General features: G+C 40.6%; 1 protein-coding gene across 2 annotated transcripts; it reads left to right on the top strand.

Moving 5' to 3' along the window:
- The first annotated feature begins 1,720 nt into the window (after nucleotides 1-1,720).
- Ovch2 (ovochymase 2) lies at nucleotides 1,721-15,167 on the top strand. Of its 2 annotated transcripts, none has more exons than XM_070035237.1 (7): nucleotides 1,721-1,894; nucleotides 2,961-3,070; nucleotides 6,932-7,023; nucleotides 9,939-10,111; nucleotides 10,475-10,540; nucleotides 11,354-11,505; nucleotides 12,211-15,167. In XM_070035237.1, exons 1-7 carry the CDS (start codon nucleotides 1,807-1,809, stop codon nucleotides 12,394-12,396), a joined length of 867 nt encoding a protein of 288 aa, XP_069891338.1. In that variant the 5' UTR covers nucleotides 1,721-1,806; the 3' UTR covers nucleotides 12,397-15,167. The 2 variants fall into 2 exon arrangements, with proteins under 2 accessions (XP_069891338.1, XP_069891337.1); XM_070035236.1 differs by having other exon boundaries at nucleotides 1,723-1,894; nucleotides 10,445-10,540.
- The last annotated feature ends 503 nt before the right edge of the window (nucleotides 15,168-15,670 follow it).

The raw sequence follows: 15,670 nt of genomic DNA, 5'->3' as shown, positions 1-15,670 counted from the left end.
CACTGGTACATGAAATCTCTAGGCATTCACAACAGTGAGACCAAAGAAGGATATTCTTAGGAGAGGAACACAAAGGTGCAATACTTATATCTATCTGATCATATACAATAATATTTATTGAACTGAACTCCAGGAAATGGAAAAAATATCTCACTGTGACAAGAGAGGATGCTTCATTTTTTATTTAGAATTTATGTAACTAGATCAACAGCAGATTAAAAGCTTTCAATGAGCTTCAAAGTATACTTCAGGCTCATTAACCTAGGCACATCCCAGAACTATGCTCTCTCTTTTAGCACTCATGGTATTAGGAATACTCAAAATTTACACAGGTTATAGTGAATTTTGGAGCCAGCAAAACTACTAGTTTTTTTGCAGTCTGATTCATATAAGATGATAAGAACTTCAAGAAGATTTTCTGTCTAAGAAAGTTATTTTGTTAATGGCTTAGATATGGATAAATTACATACTTCTTGAAGTTCACATCACTCTCAAATTAACAACCTCAAATGTTTGGCATCTGTACTAACATGTTTAAGGGAGAAAGCTTCAGTTGAGATTGTTTTTCCTGATTCCTGTAAGTGTTCTCAAAACATGCAGTACTTTCACACACACACACATACATATGTGTGTATGCACGCGTGCCACTCCTGGAGCTTGAACTCAGCATCTGGGTACTGTCACTGACCTTTTTACACACAAGACTAGTGCTCTACCACTTCATTCAGACACAGCTCTAATTCTGGCTTTTTTGGTGGTTAATTGGAGATAAGAGTCTCATAGACTTTCCTGTGGAGGCTGACTAAACAGTGATCCTCAGATCTCAGCCTCCTGTGTAGCTACAGTAAAAGGTGTGAGACACTGGTCCCCACATGCAAACTAAGTTTTAAAGGTGTTTAGTGTTTCGTTTATTATTTTTATGTCTTCTTTTTTATAGATTTGTTTTGTAAAAATCAAAATTTCCATAGGGAAGCTGGAGACTTCTAGTTTGACATTTGATATTGTGAGCAGGTAATTTGGAGATATTTGCCAGGAAAATCTCATGTTTAATATGGTTATAGGGCAATGGCCAATCCATGTGCTTTTCTTATACACTAATGCTGTGTCAGGAAAAAAGGGAAGAGTTACAAGAAATCATAGCTACTTTCTTGTGCCTAGACAAATGCCATTTAGAGAAGTGAAGATTTAGTGTTTGCCATTTAGAAGGGTGGGAAGACAGACTCATAAACACCCCAATGGAGAGCATCCTAAATGGCAGCATGCTAGCATGACTTCGTGGGCATGCTGGCTAATTATCTTCCCTCTCTTTTCCTTCTCCAGCATATGGCATAACAATCATGTAGTTACAGTCAGAAACGAAGAGAAAGAAAATGTTTTAATATAATATGATGTTTGCAAACAAGTAAAACAATCCTTGCAAACAAGGACAGCATTGCTTTCCAATTCATGTATAGCAAGTATTAACCTCTACAAAGGGAGAAGTAATATTTGCAAATGAAAATCATAGACACCAACCACTTTGTTGATCAGAAAGACTGGCCAAAGTAACTGACTGATGTAGGTGGAATGGGATTTGTTATGCGGCTTGATCAAAAATTTTCTTCTGGGCTTGACTCCACATCTTGCAAAAGGTATTTTTAAGAAATCACATTCAGAAATATCATAGGACATGGTTGAATGGCTCAAGTCTTGGCTAATGAATAAACTTTTTTTTTTAATTTGGTGTATTGTTGGTCTCGCCAGGCCTTGTATTTTCTTTCCTCCTTAGTCTCTCTAAAATTTCAGGAGGAAACTTTGGATCCCAAAATGTCTGTAAGCAGGAACCAGCTGATCTTACTACTAGGGTTTATTTTTTTGGAACAAGACAAATCTGAAGCTCTTTCTCTTCCCAAAGGTAAGTCTAAATGAACTTTATAACTACTTTGCCTGATGGACACATCTTTGCCTCTATTCCTTGGAGAAAAGGAGGAAAACTTGTCTATTTGGGGCAGCTAATTGGTGTGTGTGTGTGTGTGTGTGTGTGTGTGTGTGTGCGCGCGCGCGCGTGCGCGCACACCCGTGCTGGTCTTGGGGCTTGAACTCAGAACCTGAGCAATGTCCTTGAACTTTTGTCTTTTTTTTAAAAATAAGTTTTTTATTGTGAAAATACTGTACAGAGGGGTTACAATCACATGAGCAAGGCAATAAGTACATTTCTTATCAAGCATTTTTGCTTTGTATGTCCCTCCCCCATGGTATAACCCCTGTTTATACTGTATTTAATGTTGGTATAATTTGGGGAGTGGAAGGGAAAAAACTAATTGTTTAAATAAGGATACAGGTTGACCCATTGCAACAGTGAGATGTACTAGACATTAAGTGCCTAGTGTATGCCAGGAATAGCTCTAAACCTTAGAAATACAGAAATTCATAAAGACATAGGTTTTTTATTTAAGGAATTCACAGCTTGATGGTAGAGATAAATGATCGACTAGCATAAGCAAGTGTGGTAAGAACAATAGGAGAAGAGAGCGTGGAAGAGTTTTACACACCCAGTTTGAATAAATCTTAGAAGCCTTTGCAATTGAGGTAATAGTGCCAGCTCTAACCTTAAGCTCTTATCTTTCACAACAGAAAATTCTCTTTTTTATTTAATTTTATCTTACTGTAAGGGTGATGTACAGAGGGGTTACAGTTACATAAGTAAGATAACGAATACATTTCGTGTGGAACATTGTTACCAACTCTTGTTTTCTCCCACTTTTCCTCCTTACCATGTATGCCTCTTTTACATGACAAAAACTAAGAAATGTTATGTAAAGCAAACCTCCAAAAGTTTTCATGAATTCAGCCTATTTTGTGATTATTCTATATTCTCCACAACTTGCAGTACTTTTTTTCTTAGTACTTTGCTCAGAGTTCCCATTTCTCTTAGTCCTACAAGCTAGCTACTTATTGATGTTGTCTTGTCATCATCCCAGCTCCTAATTGTGGGCAGAGTCTGGATAAAACACAGCCTTGGAATTACTATAACCTTTTCAGTCGCATTGTTGGAGGAAGCCAAGTGGAGAAGGGGTCCTACCCCTGGCAGGTGAGTCTCTGCAGTAGGTGGGCTAGGAGAGGTCTCAGAATTGGTTTATCTTTCTATGGGGAGGGGAAGGATAGGAAAGCACAGAAATGAAAGGACAAAAAGTGAACAAATTCAGCAGTGGTACTCATTAGACACTATGTTGAAAATGAACTATACAACTTGTGAGTGGGGATGGGAGGGAAAAACTAGGAGAGAGTGAGGGAAGGAATGACATTACCCAAAAAGAAATGTACTCATTAAATGACTTATGAAATGCTAACCCCTCTGTACATCATCTTTGAAATAACAATAAAAATCTAACCACCCAAACAAAGAACTAATTCTACACAAGTCACAAGCTACTAATTAGGACTCCATTCTACTTATGTCTTCAGAAATCATCTCATTAGTATATAAAATGCTTTGATTATCTCATGATGTACAACAATTAAGTTCCAGAAAAGATTATTGAAACAGCCAACATTTGTTATTGGCTTGTATTACAAACTCGAAGTGTTATTGCAAGCTTTCAATTCCTAAGATAGAAATATCATTCCAAAAAGCTGAAAATATTTTGAATTTATTATTTAAAAAAGTAACATTTGGCTGGTGACTCACCCCAGTGATCTTAGCTACTCAGGAGGCTGAGATCTGAAGATTGTGGTTCAAAGCCAGCTTGGACAGGAAAGTCCACAAGGCTCTTCTTTCTAATTAACCACCAGAAAACTAGAAGTGGGACTGTGGCTCAAAGAGGTAGAGTACTAGCCTTGAGAATAAAGAGCTCAGGGATAGTGCCCAAGCCCTGAGTTCAAACCCATAACCAACAAATAAATAAATAAATAAAACATTTTGATTCAAAGTATATTTTAGAGATTTTTTTTGGGGGGGGGTCCGGTCGTGGGGCCTGAACTCTGGGCCTGGGCGCTGTCCCTCAGCTCTTCAGCTCAAGGCTAGCACTCTACCACTTGAGCCACAGCACCACTTCCGGCTTTTTTTTTTCTTTTTGCTTATATGGTGCTGAGGAATCAAACCCAGGGCCTCAGGCATGCAAGGCAAGCGCTCTACCACTGAGCCACCTTCCTAGCCCCCTCAAAGTATATTTTAAAACATACTATATTTTCTTTTTATAGTTAAGAAAAAAAGCAGAGAATTCACATCCATGAATGTACTTTGTTTGTGGTGTAAGGTTTGCACATATTCCATAGGACCCAGCAAAGAATGGGCTACATAATTAATAGCTAATATCCTAGAAATTCTGCCTCAAATTAATGTCTTGGCATAGAATTTCCTTGGCATGGAAATCTCTTTATGTCTCTGGCCCTACCCCCATGGTATTTGCATTTACTTTAACACCTCTGGGATATCACCAAAAGTTTAAACCTATAAATTATAGATATAGAAGAAGGATAAAAGAGTACAGAAAACTTATAAGTGCCACCCAGGCACAGGAAGATTTCAGAACACAAGCAGACATAATCAGACAAGAAATGCCCGTAATCATATTAAAATCAAAGCACTAAATATAGAGGACAAAGAAAGAAGGTTGAATGCTGAGAAGAGAAGCAACAAGTCACATAAAAAATAATCCTTCAGAATAACAGATTTTCTCAACACAAACTTTAAGTGCTGGCAACCTAGATAGTGTATCCATCAAAACTATCCTTAATAACTAAAGCAGACATGAAAGCCTTCCAAGGTATACAAAAGCAAAAGCAATTTATGACAACAAAGAGGCACTGCGGAAGATACTTCAAGGAATATTATGCCCAGCTGAGGCAGGTAGATGCAACCAGGAAAATACTAAAAAGAACAATCCTTACAAAGTGAGTAGATTAGTAACTAAATTACTGACATTTCACTAATTAACCTTGATTGTTAATGATCTCAATTCCCTAATCAAAAGTCATAGAAAGATCTGAGCGCTGTGGCTCATACCTATACTCCTAGCTACTCAGGAGGCTAAAATATGAGGATCATGGTTTGAAGCCAGCTGAGGCAGGAAAGTCCATGAGACTCTTTTTTTTTTTTTTTTGGTCGGTTGTGGGGCTTGAACTCGGCCTGGGCGCTGTCCCTCAGCTCTTCAGCTCAAAGGGAGCGCTCTACCACTTGAGCTACAGCGCCACTTCCGGTTTTCTGGTGGTTTATTGGAGATAGGAATCTCACAGTCTTTCCTGCCCGGGCTGGCTTTGAACCTCGATCCTCAGATCTCAGCCTCCTGAGTAGCTAGGATTACAGGCTTGAGCCACCATGAGACTCTTATCTCCAATAAACTACTCAGAGAAAACCAGAAGTGGTGCTGTGGCTCAAGTAAGCACAGACAGGCTCAGGGGCAGAGTTCAAGCCCCACAATCAGAAAACAAAAGGCATAGAATGGTGAACAGGATTAAAAATCAAGACTTGACCAGTTGTGACCTATCTGTTGAGAAACAAATCTCAACAGGTGCCAGAGCTTATGCTTGTAATACCAGCTACTCAGGAGGCTGAGCTCCAAAGGATGATGGTTCAAAGCCAGTTCAGGCAGAAATGTCCAGACGGTTATATCCCTAGTATAACCAGCAAAAAGCTAGAGACCTGGCTTAAGTTGTCAGTCAGCTAACATGAAGCCTTGAGTTCAAACTCCAGTGTTAGGGGAAAAAAAAAAAACAAAGAACTATAAAGGCAAACACATTGACTTGGGATAAAAAGAAGGAAAATATCTTCTAGGCAAATGAACCCCAAAGCAGGTAATAGCTTTACTTATATCTTATAAAGCAGACTTCAAATCAAAGTCAGAAGAGACAAAGGTCACTTTATAGTAATAAATAATACATCAAGCAGAAATAACAATTACTAGCATAAATGTGTCAAGTAAGAAACTCAAAAATGCAAAGAAATAATAAAAAATTAGAGCAGAAATAAATGAAATAGAGAGAAAAACTACAGAATGAATAAATGAAGCAAAAAGTTGGTTATTTGAAAAGATAAGATTGACAAACCCTCAAGGGAAAGACTCAATAAAATTAGAAATGAAAATGGGGATATCAAAACAAATATCAATGAAATTCTAAAGCATATAAAGGGCTATTATTTTGAAAATCTGTTTCCAAATAAACTGGAAAATTTAGAAATGATTCTAGTAATGATGATGATGATGGCAATGATGATAATGGAACAGGAATGTAAGAAGGGGGACTGTATGAGGAAATCAGGAGGGAGAAAGAAATAGAAAGGATAGTGAGGGGTGAATAAGATCAAAGTATATAACATATATGTATGTAACATATATGAAGTTAGCATGGCAATTCCCACAAACACTGTTAGAAGAGGGGAAGAGGAGGGAGGAATTATGGGACTATAATGGAGGAAGTGAGCTTGTTCGCAGTACCCTGTACATATCTTTGGAGTTATCTCAGTGAAATTTCCTTGTATTATTAACATATATTAATACAAAAATAAGGTATTTATTTTTTTAATGGCAGGTAAAAACCTATTTTTTTAAGAGATTTGGGGGAAAAGGAGCCTGGATTGAAGCATTGCTATCTCATTCCTTACTTTCTCTCCAAATCTCTTCAGATGGACTCTGATGTATTTCCTGTTCCTTTTTCTTCACTCACAGATATTGTTCATATCATCAGAGCCACCGATAGAAGTCAATATTATTATCAAAGCAGATATCAAGGCATCTAACTGTTAACTCTACTGCAATCATTATGTCATGTCTACTTGACAATCTCACCTCCTTCCAAGGCTAGGAATGCTACATCCAGCATTGCTTTTCCTTCTGAGCTTCATTGTGCAAGTTTTCCTTGTCATAGTCCATAAATCATGATAAAATAGAGGTAAACTAAAGGGGTCTGATCCTAGGGCATTAACTTGCACTAATGTATGGTCTTTGCAATCCAGGTATCTCTGAAACAAAGGCACAAACACATCTGTGGAGGAACCATCATCTCTCCACAGTGGGTGGTCACAGCTGCTCACTGCATTGCACACAGGTAAGGAAGGGCAGCTGGTCTCTTTCTTTCCCTTGGAAGCCCCAGGAGTAGCTCGATACAGACATGGAGGAAGATCTCAATTGCATGACACAGTGGGGGGGCTGGTGACATGGTCAGATCATTCTCAACATTGTCTATATATATATATATATATATATATATATATATATATATATATATATATATATATATATATATATTCTTGGCAGAAGTAAAATATTTATTTTTAAATAATTGAAGTTAAAAATTGGAGTTAAAAAAAAGGTGTCCACATGGGGACACCTGGATATTGAAAACATCGCAATTTGGTTTATGAAACTTTTCACTCCATTTCATAAGTTTCAGTGGAAATGTATCCTATTTACTGTATAGCCTCTCCCCCCACCTCCCACCAAGTCATGGGACTTGAACTCACAGCCTGGGCACTGTCCCTAAGCTAGCTTTCTATCACTTTGAGCCACAGGGCCTAGGTGGTGAGCCGTAGCACCACTTCCCATTTTCTGGTGGTTAATTGGAGTTAAGAGTCTCATGTATTTTCCTGCTGCTCTGGCTTTGAACCATGATCTTCAGATCTCAGCTTCCTGGGTAGCCAAGATTACAGGCATGAGCTACCAGTGCCCAGGTACTGTATATCTTATGAGACAGAAAAGCTCAAGCCTATAATTCTAGCTACTCAAGAAGCTAAGATCTAGACATAATAGCAGTTTGGAGCCAGTTCAGGCAGACTAATCAGAGGGACTCATCTTCAGTCATCCAGCCAGAAGTTGAGGCATGACTCAAGTGGTAGAGTGTCAGTAGTGAGGAAATAAGCTAAACAAGAATGTAAGGCCCTGAGTTCAAGCCTCATTACCAGCACAAAAGTGTATAAAAGAAAACAAAACAGAGTTGTGAAATATAATAGGCCCTGACATATTCATTCTTATTCATAATGATCCAATTTCTCTAAGGTTCAACCTACCAAATTCCATCCTTTATCTACTTTTGTGATATACCAAGCTATGACTGAGAATTTGTTGCCCTATTTTTTTCTTCCAAGTCTAAAGATATTCTTTAAATAATTATTTAGTACCAGATATTGGGTGGCAAAGACCTTCCACATGACTAAGACATGATGTATACCCCCAGAAAGTTGATAGTTTAAAATGAAAGTTCACTGGGCAGTGAACTATCACCCCATCTGCTTTGAAGGCAAAAGCAGGAAAATTGCTCAGGTCCAGTAGTTTCAGGCCAGCATTTGAAAAATAATGAGGTGTAGTCTCTTAAATAGATGAACAAGTAGAATGCCTGTAATCCTAGCTACTCAAGAGGCTGAGATCTAAGGATCATGGTTCAAAGCCAGTCATGGCAGGAAAATCCCTGAGATCCTTTTTTCTAACTTATCGCCAATAAACCACAAAAGACTGGAAGTGGAGATTTGGCTTAAGTGGTAGAGCACTATCCTTCAGCACTAAAGCTCAAGGTCAGCACCCAGGCCAATAGTTCAAGCCCCAGGACTGACAGAAGGGGGGGACAAAAGGGAGGGAGAGAGGAAGGAAGGAAGGAAGGAAGGAAGGAAGGAAGGAAGGAAGGAAGAAGGAAGCAAGGAAGCAAGGAAGCAAGGAAGCAAGGAAGCAAGGAGGGAGGGAGGGAGGGAGGGAGGGAAGGAAGGAGGGAAGGAAGGAGGGAAGGAAGGAGAGAGAAAAGACAGCAAAAACCCAGGAATGGAAGGAGAAAGGGAGGGAGGGAGGGATTGGTTGACAATGTCTTTGTAAAATAACAGATGTAGACTAGAGTGATACAATGTATTAGGCTAGGTACCTATCATAACCAAGTTTCAAGAAAGTATACCAAGACATGTGGCTGGGAAGGTGGCTTAGTGGTAGAGTGCTTGCCTTGCATGCATGAGGCCCTGGTTTGATTCCTCAGCACCACATAAGCAGAAAAAAGCCGGAAATGGCGTTGTGGCTCAAGTGGGAGAGTGCTAGCCTTGAGCTGAAGAGCTGAGGGACAGCACCCAGACCCAGAGTTCAGGCCCCATGACTGGACCCTCCTCCCCCCTCCCCTGCAAAAAAAAGTATACCAAGACAAATGATGCTCCTTCCAATTTTATATAGAACTTTCATGCCTAGAAATCAAGAGCAAGTTTAAAGCTCTTAATCCATCTTAACACATCCTACCAAATTACATGTGTGAAAATAGAATAATGAAACTTGTTCACATTGTGTGGTGAGAGGAATGATGAGAAAGAGTAATAGAGGAGGTGGATTTGACCAAAGATCACTAAATGCATGTGTGGAAGTATCCCAATGAAACCCCTCTGTACAATCAATACACACTAATAGAAAAGATAAAACAAAAAGAAGAGATAACAATGGCCCGGGAGGGTCATGTCTTTCCCATGTCATGTGATATTTCTAAATTGCAAACATAAAAATGGTAAGGAGAAGATTCCAATGTTCCATTGTTGGCATTGGTGCCAAATCCCTGAGTATGTATGTACGCTCCTGGGACAAGTTTGCAGCTGCTGTTCTTCATAGCACTGTGACCTTAAAGCATCAGACTTACTGAGAATCACATGTCATTTCCTGTCATAAACCATTACTGTTATTATGACTTGGCCAACTTCTGGGGGTTAGTTTAATAACATCTCCTTTAGCTGTTAGGATCCTGGAGTAGAGTAACATTTCTAGATGATTACAAATAACACTGCAAACTGTTAAATTTATCCAGTCATTAGCTCCACACTTTCCTTGTCCTCAGCAGGAATTAGAAATCTGCACTTTTCCAAATGGTATTGGATCATTTGCACTTCCTCTGCTCAGTAGCCTCACACCCCACATTATCCATCCATGTCCTTTGGAAGAGAACCATGTCAACATTACAATGGTATTCAGAGGCTGATTGACATCCCTCATTTCACTGCCCCCACTTCACAGAAGCACCGCATCAACTCTAAATGTGACTGCTGGAGAATATGACTTGAGTCAGACAGATCCCGGAGAGCAAACCCTGGCCATTGCAACCGCCATCATTCACCCACAGTTCTCCATCAGGAAACCAATGGACTATGATATAGCTCTTCTGAAAATGGCTGGAACCTTCCAATTTGGTAAACATTTAAGGTGCACCTTGAATTGTCTACTTCATATGAATACTTCATATTCCTCATAGCTTTTGGCCCACAGAACCTCCCCTGCAGTTCACATTGCATAGCACATATGCAGTTGTTTAGAACATGCACCCTGATTCATGGATTTGAGCTGGCAGGTCCCCTACCTGAAACTCCATTTGCTTGTGTTTCTGGGTAGAGGATTATGTGGAGTCTGGAGAGGGCTCTGGGTGACCACTAGAGTTGCCAGCCAAATGTCATTGGGGTCAACTGGGGGGGGGGTTCTGTGACTCCTCTGTACCTGAGACAAGTCCTGCCCTGATCTTTCTTCAGGCCAGTTTGTGGGGCCCATGTGTCTTCCAGAGCCAGGGGAGAAATTTAAGGCTGGATTTACTTGTACAACTACAGGCTGGGGCCGCTTGACAGAAGGTAAGCACTCCTGTGCCGTTCCTCTTAACAGAACTTTCTGACAGGTACTCAGAAATTAGAATTTTTAACTTAAAAAAATAGCTGTGCACATACTTTGAAAGGTAGAGTATGTCACACTGTTCTTAGAAATATAGGTCTTTCCAGTCAGATAGGAGGAAGATGTTTCAGGATTCTACTATACAAGCAGAGGTTATACAGTATTTAATTCCAAGTCGTTTGGAGGGAGATTTTGGATGTTCTCTTCACAAAGAAATGGTAAATGCTGAAACGATGGATAGCCTGAAGTATCTGGAGTTGATCCATGCATGATGTGTAAATGTATCAAAACATCACATTGACCAGGTGTTGGTGCCTCACATCTGTAATCCTAGCTACTGAGGCAGCTGAGATCTGAGGATCCACAGTTCAAAGCTAGCGTCAGCAGGAAAGTCTATGAGACTTTAATCTCCAATTAGCCACCTAAAAATCAGAAGCAGAGCTGTGGCTCAACGTAGTAGCACACTAGCCTTGAGCAAAATAATCACAGTGACAGTGCCCAAGCCCTGAGTTCAAGCCCCACAATCAACAAACAAATAAATGTATAAATAAAAATAAATCCCATAGTACATTGTGCTTCCTAGAAATGTACACTTATCATCTATCAATAAAGGCATAGCATTGTTATCTGTCCCCACACACACACACACACAAAGAAATGTAGGTCTTTCCCAAAAGACACAAAACTTTGTGCAGCTGGTGAGGATAAATGGGAGCATCTCCATCTCAGAATAGGTAAACTGAGGGTGCTCCCGGATCCGCATCCCTGTCTTCCAGGTGGCAATTTCCCACAAGTCTTGCATGAGGTAAACTTGACGATCTTGTCCCAGAAGGAGTGCACCGCAGCTCTGCTGACCCTGCAGAAGCCCATTACCGGCAACACCTTCCTCTGCACGGGCTCTCCGGATGGAGGGCGAGACGCGTGTCAGGTCAGTAGGAATAGCCTGGCTGGCGGGTTTGTTAGCAAGTGGAGAGGCTGAAGGAAGGCAGATTCCATCTAAAACTCGAGTGTGGCAAGAGGGGTCAGAAGTAAGTGGGGAAAGTCAAGTCCAAGTAAAAGGAGCATTTGAACAATGGGTTTAAAGCGTGAAGTACGACTTCAGAGGACGTTCCCCATTCCCTTCTCTCTCCCACTCTCCCCCCACCACCCCGGCAAAAAAAAAAGACTACACAGCAGCAGAGAGAGCACCAAGAATGAGGTCATGGGGGTGTTCCAGTCCCCAGGGGTGTCTGGCTCTTTTTCTAGTTTGCAGATGGTAGGAACTTTCTCTCTACTCTTCCTGTTGACTGTAAACCTGAGCTAGTCAATTTGATCACTGACCAGTTAGCTCTGATTCTACAGCACGAGACTGGGAAGGGAAGAAATTTGGTAGCTGTGGTGATCGCTTAGGCTAGGGGAGAGGGAACTGGGATTAGCAGGGCCCAGTGGTATCGGTTCCTAGAGGAATGGCGCTTGCTTGTCCTTTCAGACCTCTGAAACTAGATTTTTAGACCTGAGATACCTGCCATTGATCTTCATCCAGCATCCTTGTTGGGGGGCGGGGGAGAACTGGAGCACTTTGGTTGGGGCATAGACACTGGTAATGATGGTGATGAAGGTTTTCTTTCTTTCTCCCCCACCCCCACCTCTGTAGGGAGACTCTGGAGGTTCACTCGTGTGTCCGAATAAGAAAGGAACCTGGACTCTGGTCGGTGTGACTTCTTGGGGTTTGGGCTGTGGCCGAAACTGGAGAAATAATAGGCGGGAAAAAAGGCAGGGGTCGCCAGGGATCTTCACAGATCTCAGGAAAGTGCTCCCCTGGGTCTATGAGTACGTGTGACCTGGCAGTGGCGCCGCCATACAAGAGGAAGATGCTGGGGTCCTGTAAGGGCAGAGGGCGTCAGCAAGATGCAACTGGGGTCCGCTTCTGTTCTCAGTGCGGGACATGATAGCGTAAAAAATTACTGTCTAAAACAAGAGCAAAATACCATGTGGATCTACCTGGCAAATATGCAATGGCAATGAATCGGTCTGTTCTAGATTTTGTCAATTTTGTCTTTTATTTTGAAGGGGGTGAAGTTTTATTTTTATTTTCTATTGGTACTAGAAATAGATGATGTACAGAGAGGTTACAGTTACCTAAGTCAGATAACGAGTACATTTTTGTTTGGATAGTGTTGCCCCTTTTTAGCTCTCTCCCAGTTTTTCCCTCCTGTTCCTACCCACAAGTTTTATAGCTCCTTTTCAACACAGTGTCTAGTAAGTACCAACTGCTGCATTTGTTCACCCTTTTCCCTCCATTTCTGTACTCCCCCACTACCTTCCCAAAGACATATAAATGAACAAGCAAGACAGAAAAAAGAAAGAAAGTAAAAACAGTAATAGAGAAGGAAAATACTCATTTCCATTTCCTGGAGCAATTTTTCTTTCATTGAGTCTGTGACCCCTGATGCTTCCACTATCTGCTTCTCAACTGTTCTATTAAGAATCGGTCATTTATAGCCTAGATTCATAGTTATATTGCAGGGGCAATTTTGACACTTGGCCAACAATATTGAGAGACATATTTTGTTGTCACAACTAAAGAGGGACACTGGCAACATAGACAACAAGAGCCACAGGGGCTGAAATGTGACCTGCAATGTGAGCACAACAGCCCCCATGAAGAAAAAAATCTCACCCAAATAAGTCCTGGGTTGTAAAGCCCTGGTATAGACCAGGTAAGGCCAGAATGTACATATACCCACTTCTACTAGACACCCACTTCTACCAAGAAGTGAAATGAAACTTCATTTCTACCTCTAGAGCCAATTTCATTATGTTCTTACCTGCTGTCCTCCAATCTCAAAGGCCTTCCAGACTTTCTCAAAGGGGTTAATTCAAATTAGCTTAGTCAGAGCTTAAGTTGTTTTTTTCTTTAAGGAATGGCACAGTGAGATATCTGAGCCCTCCGTTTAAGTTTAAGTAACCCAAGAAATGTGTGGACAAGTTATTTCCATGTGGAATCTCCATTCTCATGTAAAATGACCTTTTAGTGCCTTGTATGTAATCGCCAAGTCTGTCTGTTTCTCCTCCTCCTCCTCCTCCTCCTCCTCCTCCTCCTCCTCTTCCTCCTCCTCCTCCTCCTCCTCCTCCTCCTCCTCTTCTCCTCCTCCTTCTTCTTCTCCTTCTTCTCTCTTCTTCTCCTTCTTCTCTCTTCTTCTTCTTCTTCTTCTTCTTCTTCTTCTTCTTCTTCTTCTTCTTCTTCTTCTTCTTCTTCTTCTTCTTCTTCTTCTTTCTTCTCCTTCTTCTTCTTCTTCTTCTTCTTGTCAGTCATAGGGCTTAAACTCTGAGCCTGGGCACTGTCCCTCAGCTCTTCAGCTCAAGGCTACTGCTCTACCACTTGAGCCACAGCGTCACTTCCAGTTTTTTTCTAGTGGTTAATTGCAGATGAGAGCCTCACAAACTTTCCTACCCAGCTTTGAACCATGATTCTCAGATCTCAGCCTCCTGAGTAGCTAGGATTACAGGCGTGAGCCACCAGTACCCGGCTGCTGTCCATTTCTTAATTAAGCCACTAAATAAAATAAGTGATAAATCATTTTCTTAAAACACCAGAGCATCTTTCCTACTCTGTCAATTTACCCTTCGGTTCTTTGCACATATCTGAATTTCGTTACTTGCGTACTGACTTAAAAATGTCTGTGCTTTTTTTTAGCCAAATCGTTGAAATATTGCTTAGGAGATCATAAGTTTTGAATCGCATCTTTCTTTTTCATTTTCAGAGTATCAGAGAAAGGTATTCCTTATGGACTGCTTGGTAAAGACCACAAATTAACATTCAACATTTCTGAATATCAGTTCCTTTTATAATCAAAAGATGTCCTCTACATGAGTTAGTAAAGATAGAACTACAAAGAATGTGCCCACTGCCATTTCCTGGAAGTCTGGGTCATCCATGACCACAAAGGCTCCAGATTCCCTTCCATTTCCCTTCTTGCCAGATCAGAGCTCCATCTACTTCAGCAGACATTTGACAAGCCCTAATTTTGAATCAGATACTTGAAGAGCAAAGGAAGAAGGTTCAGATATGATCAATAAGCGATGCACTCTGCCTGCCAAGTGTCTACTCACATAGGGGTACCCTGGTGTTCTTTTCTAACTGTACAACGCATTTGCCCTGTACCTTGAGACAAGTTTCTTCTTATCTCTGGACTTCATCTACCTTAACTTAGAGATGACTTGTCAAGTCATCTGTAAGGCTTTCTTAGTTGAAATCCTCAATGTTTCTTTGAGACTATAGAGCTATCTATAATATGGAAAACTAATACCACCAGAGCTCAGAGGAATGAGAAGCTGTTTCTACTGAAAACAGACAACCTTAAATAAAAGCTTTAGAGCATGCTTATCTTTTTTTCAGTTTCGGTGATCATTTTTATCCAAGAATAGAGATTAAATGGTACAGATAGGGAAAGGTAGGGTATAACAGATCAACCAATGCAGCTGAAGTGTGGAATGTGTAATGGGATTTTGTAAGAGAAAAAAATTAAGGTAACTTGAGGTCAGCTTATGAAAACTTCAAATTTTGGCCAAAAATTTTGGACTTTATTGAGTAATAAACAGAAGATTCATTAGATAAACATATTTGAGCTGTACTTTTTTTTGGGGGGGGGGGCGGTCATGGGGCCTGAACTCTGGGCCTGGGCTCTGTCTCTCAGCTCTTCAGCTCAAGGCTAGCACTCTACCACTTGAGTCACACTGCCACTTCCGGCTTTTTTCTTTTTGCTTATGTGGTGCTGAGGAATCGAACCCAGGGCATCATGCATGCAAGGCAAGCGCTCTACCACTGAGCCACCTTCCCAGCCCTGAGCTGTACTTTAATAATAAAAGAACCACATGTAAGAAAAGGATTAGGAGGTAACTAATTCAATGTGAATTTATAAGATTATTAGTTTAAGTGAGAAGAAATGAAGGACTAAAGAATGAGAAGACAATGGATAAAGAATGAAAAGGTGGAAATGGAGAGAACTTTATAACCAATTTGATTTATAACCAATTTGATGACTGACTCTTTAATAGCATCAAAAGTTCTGAATGTGAAGGATAAACCAAAGGAGGAGGGTGCAATTCTTGGT

This window comes from Dipodomys merriami, unplaced genomic scaffold (assembly GCF_024711535.1).
Source record: "Dipodomys merriami isolate MVZ:Mamm:240054 unplaced genomic scaffold, mDipMer1.0.p SCAF_25, whole genome shotgun sequence".
Lineage (NCBI taxonomy): Eukaryota > Metazoa > Chordata > Mammalia > Rodentia > Heteromyidae > Dipodomys > Dipodomys merriami.
Note: the sequence above shows the minus strand (reverse complement) of the source record. Positions and strands in the feature narration are given on the sequence as shown.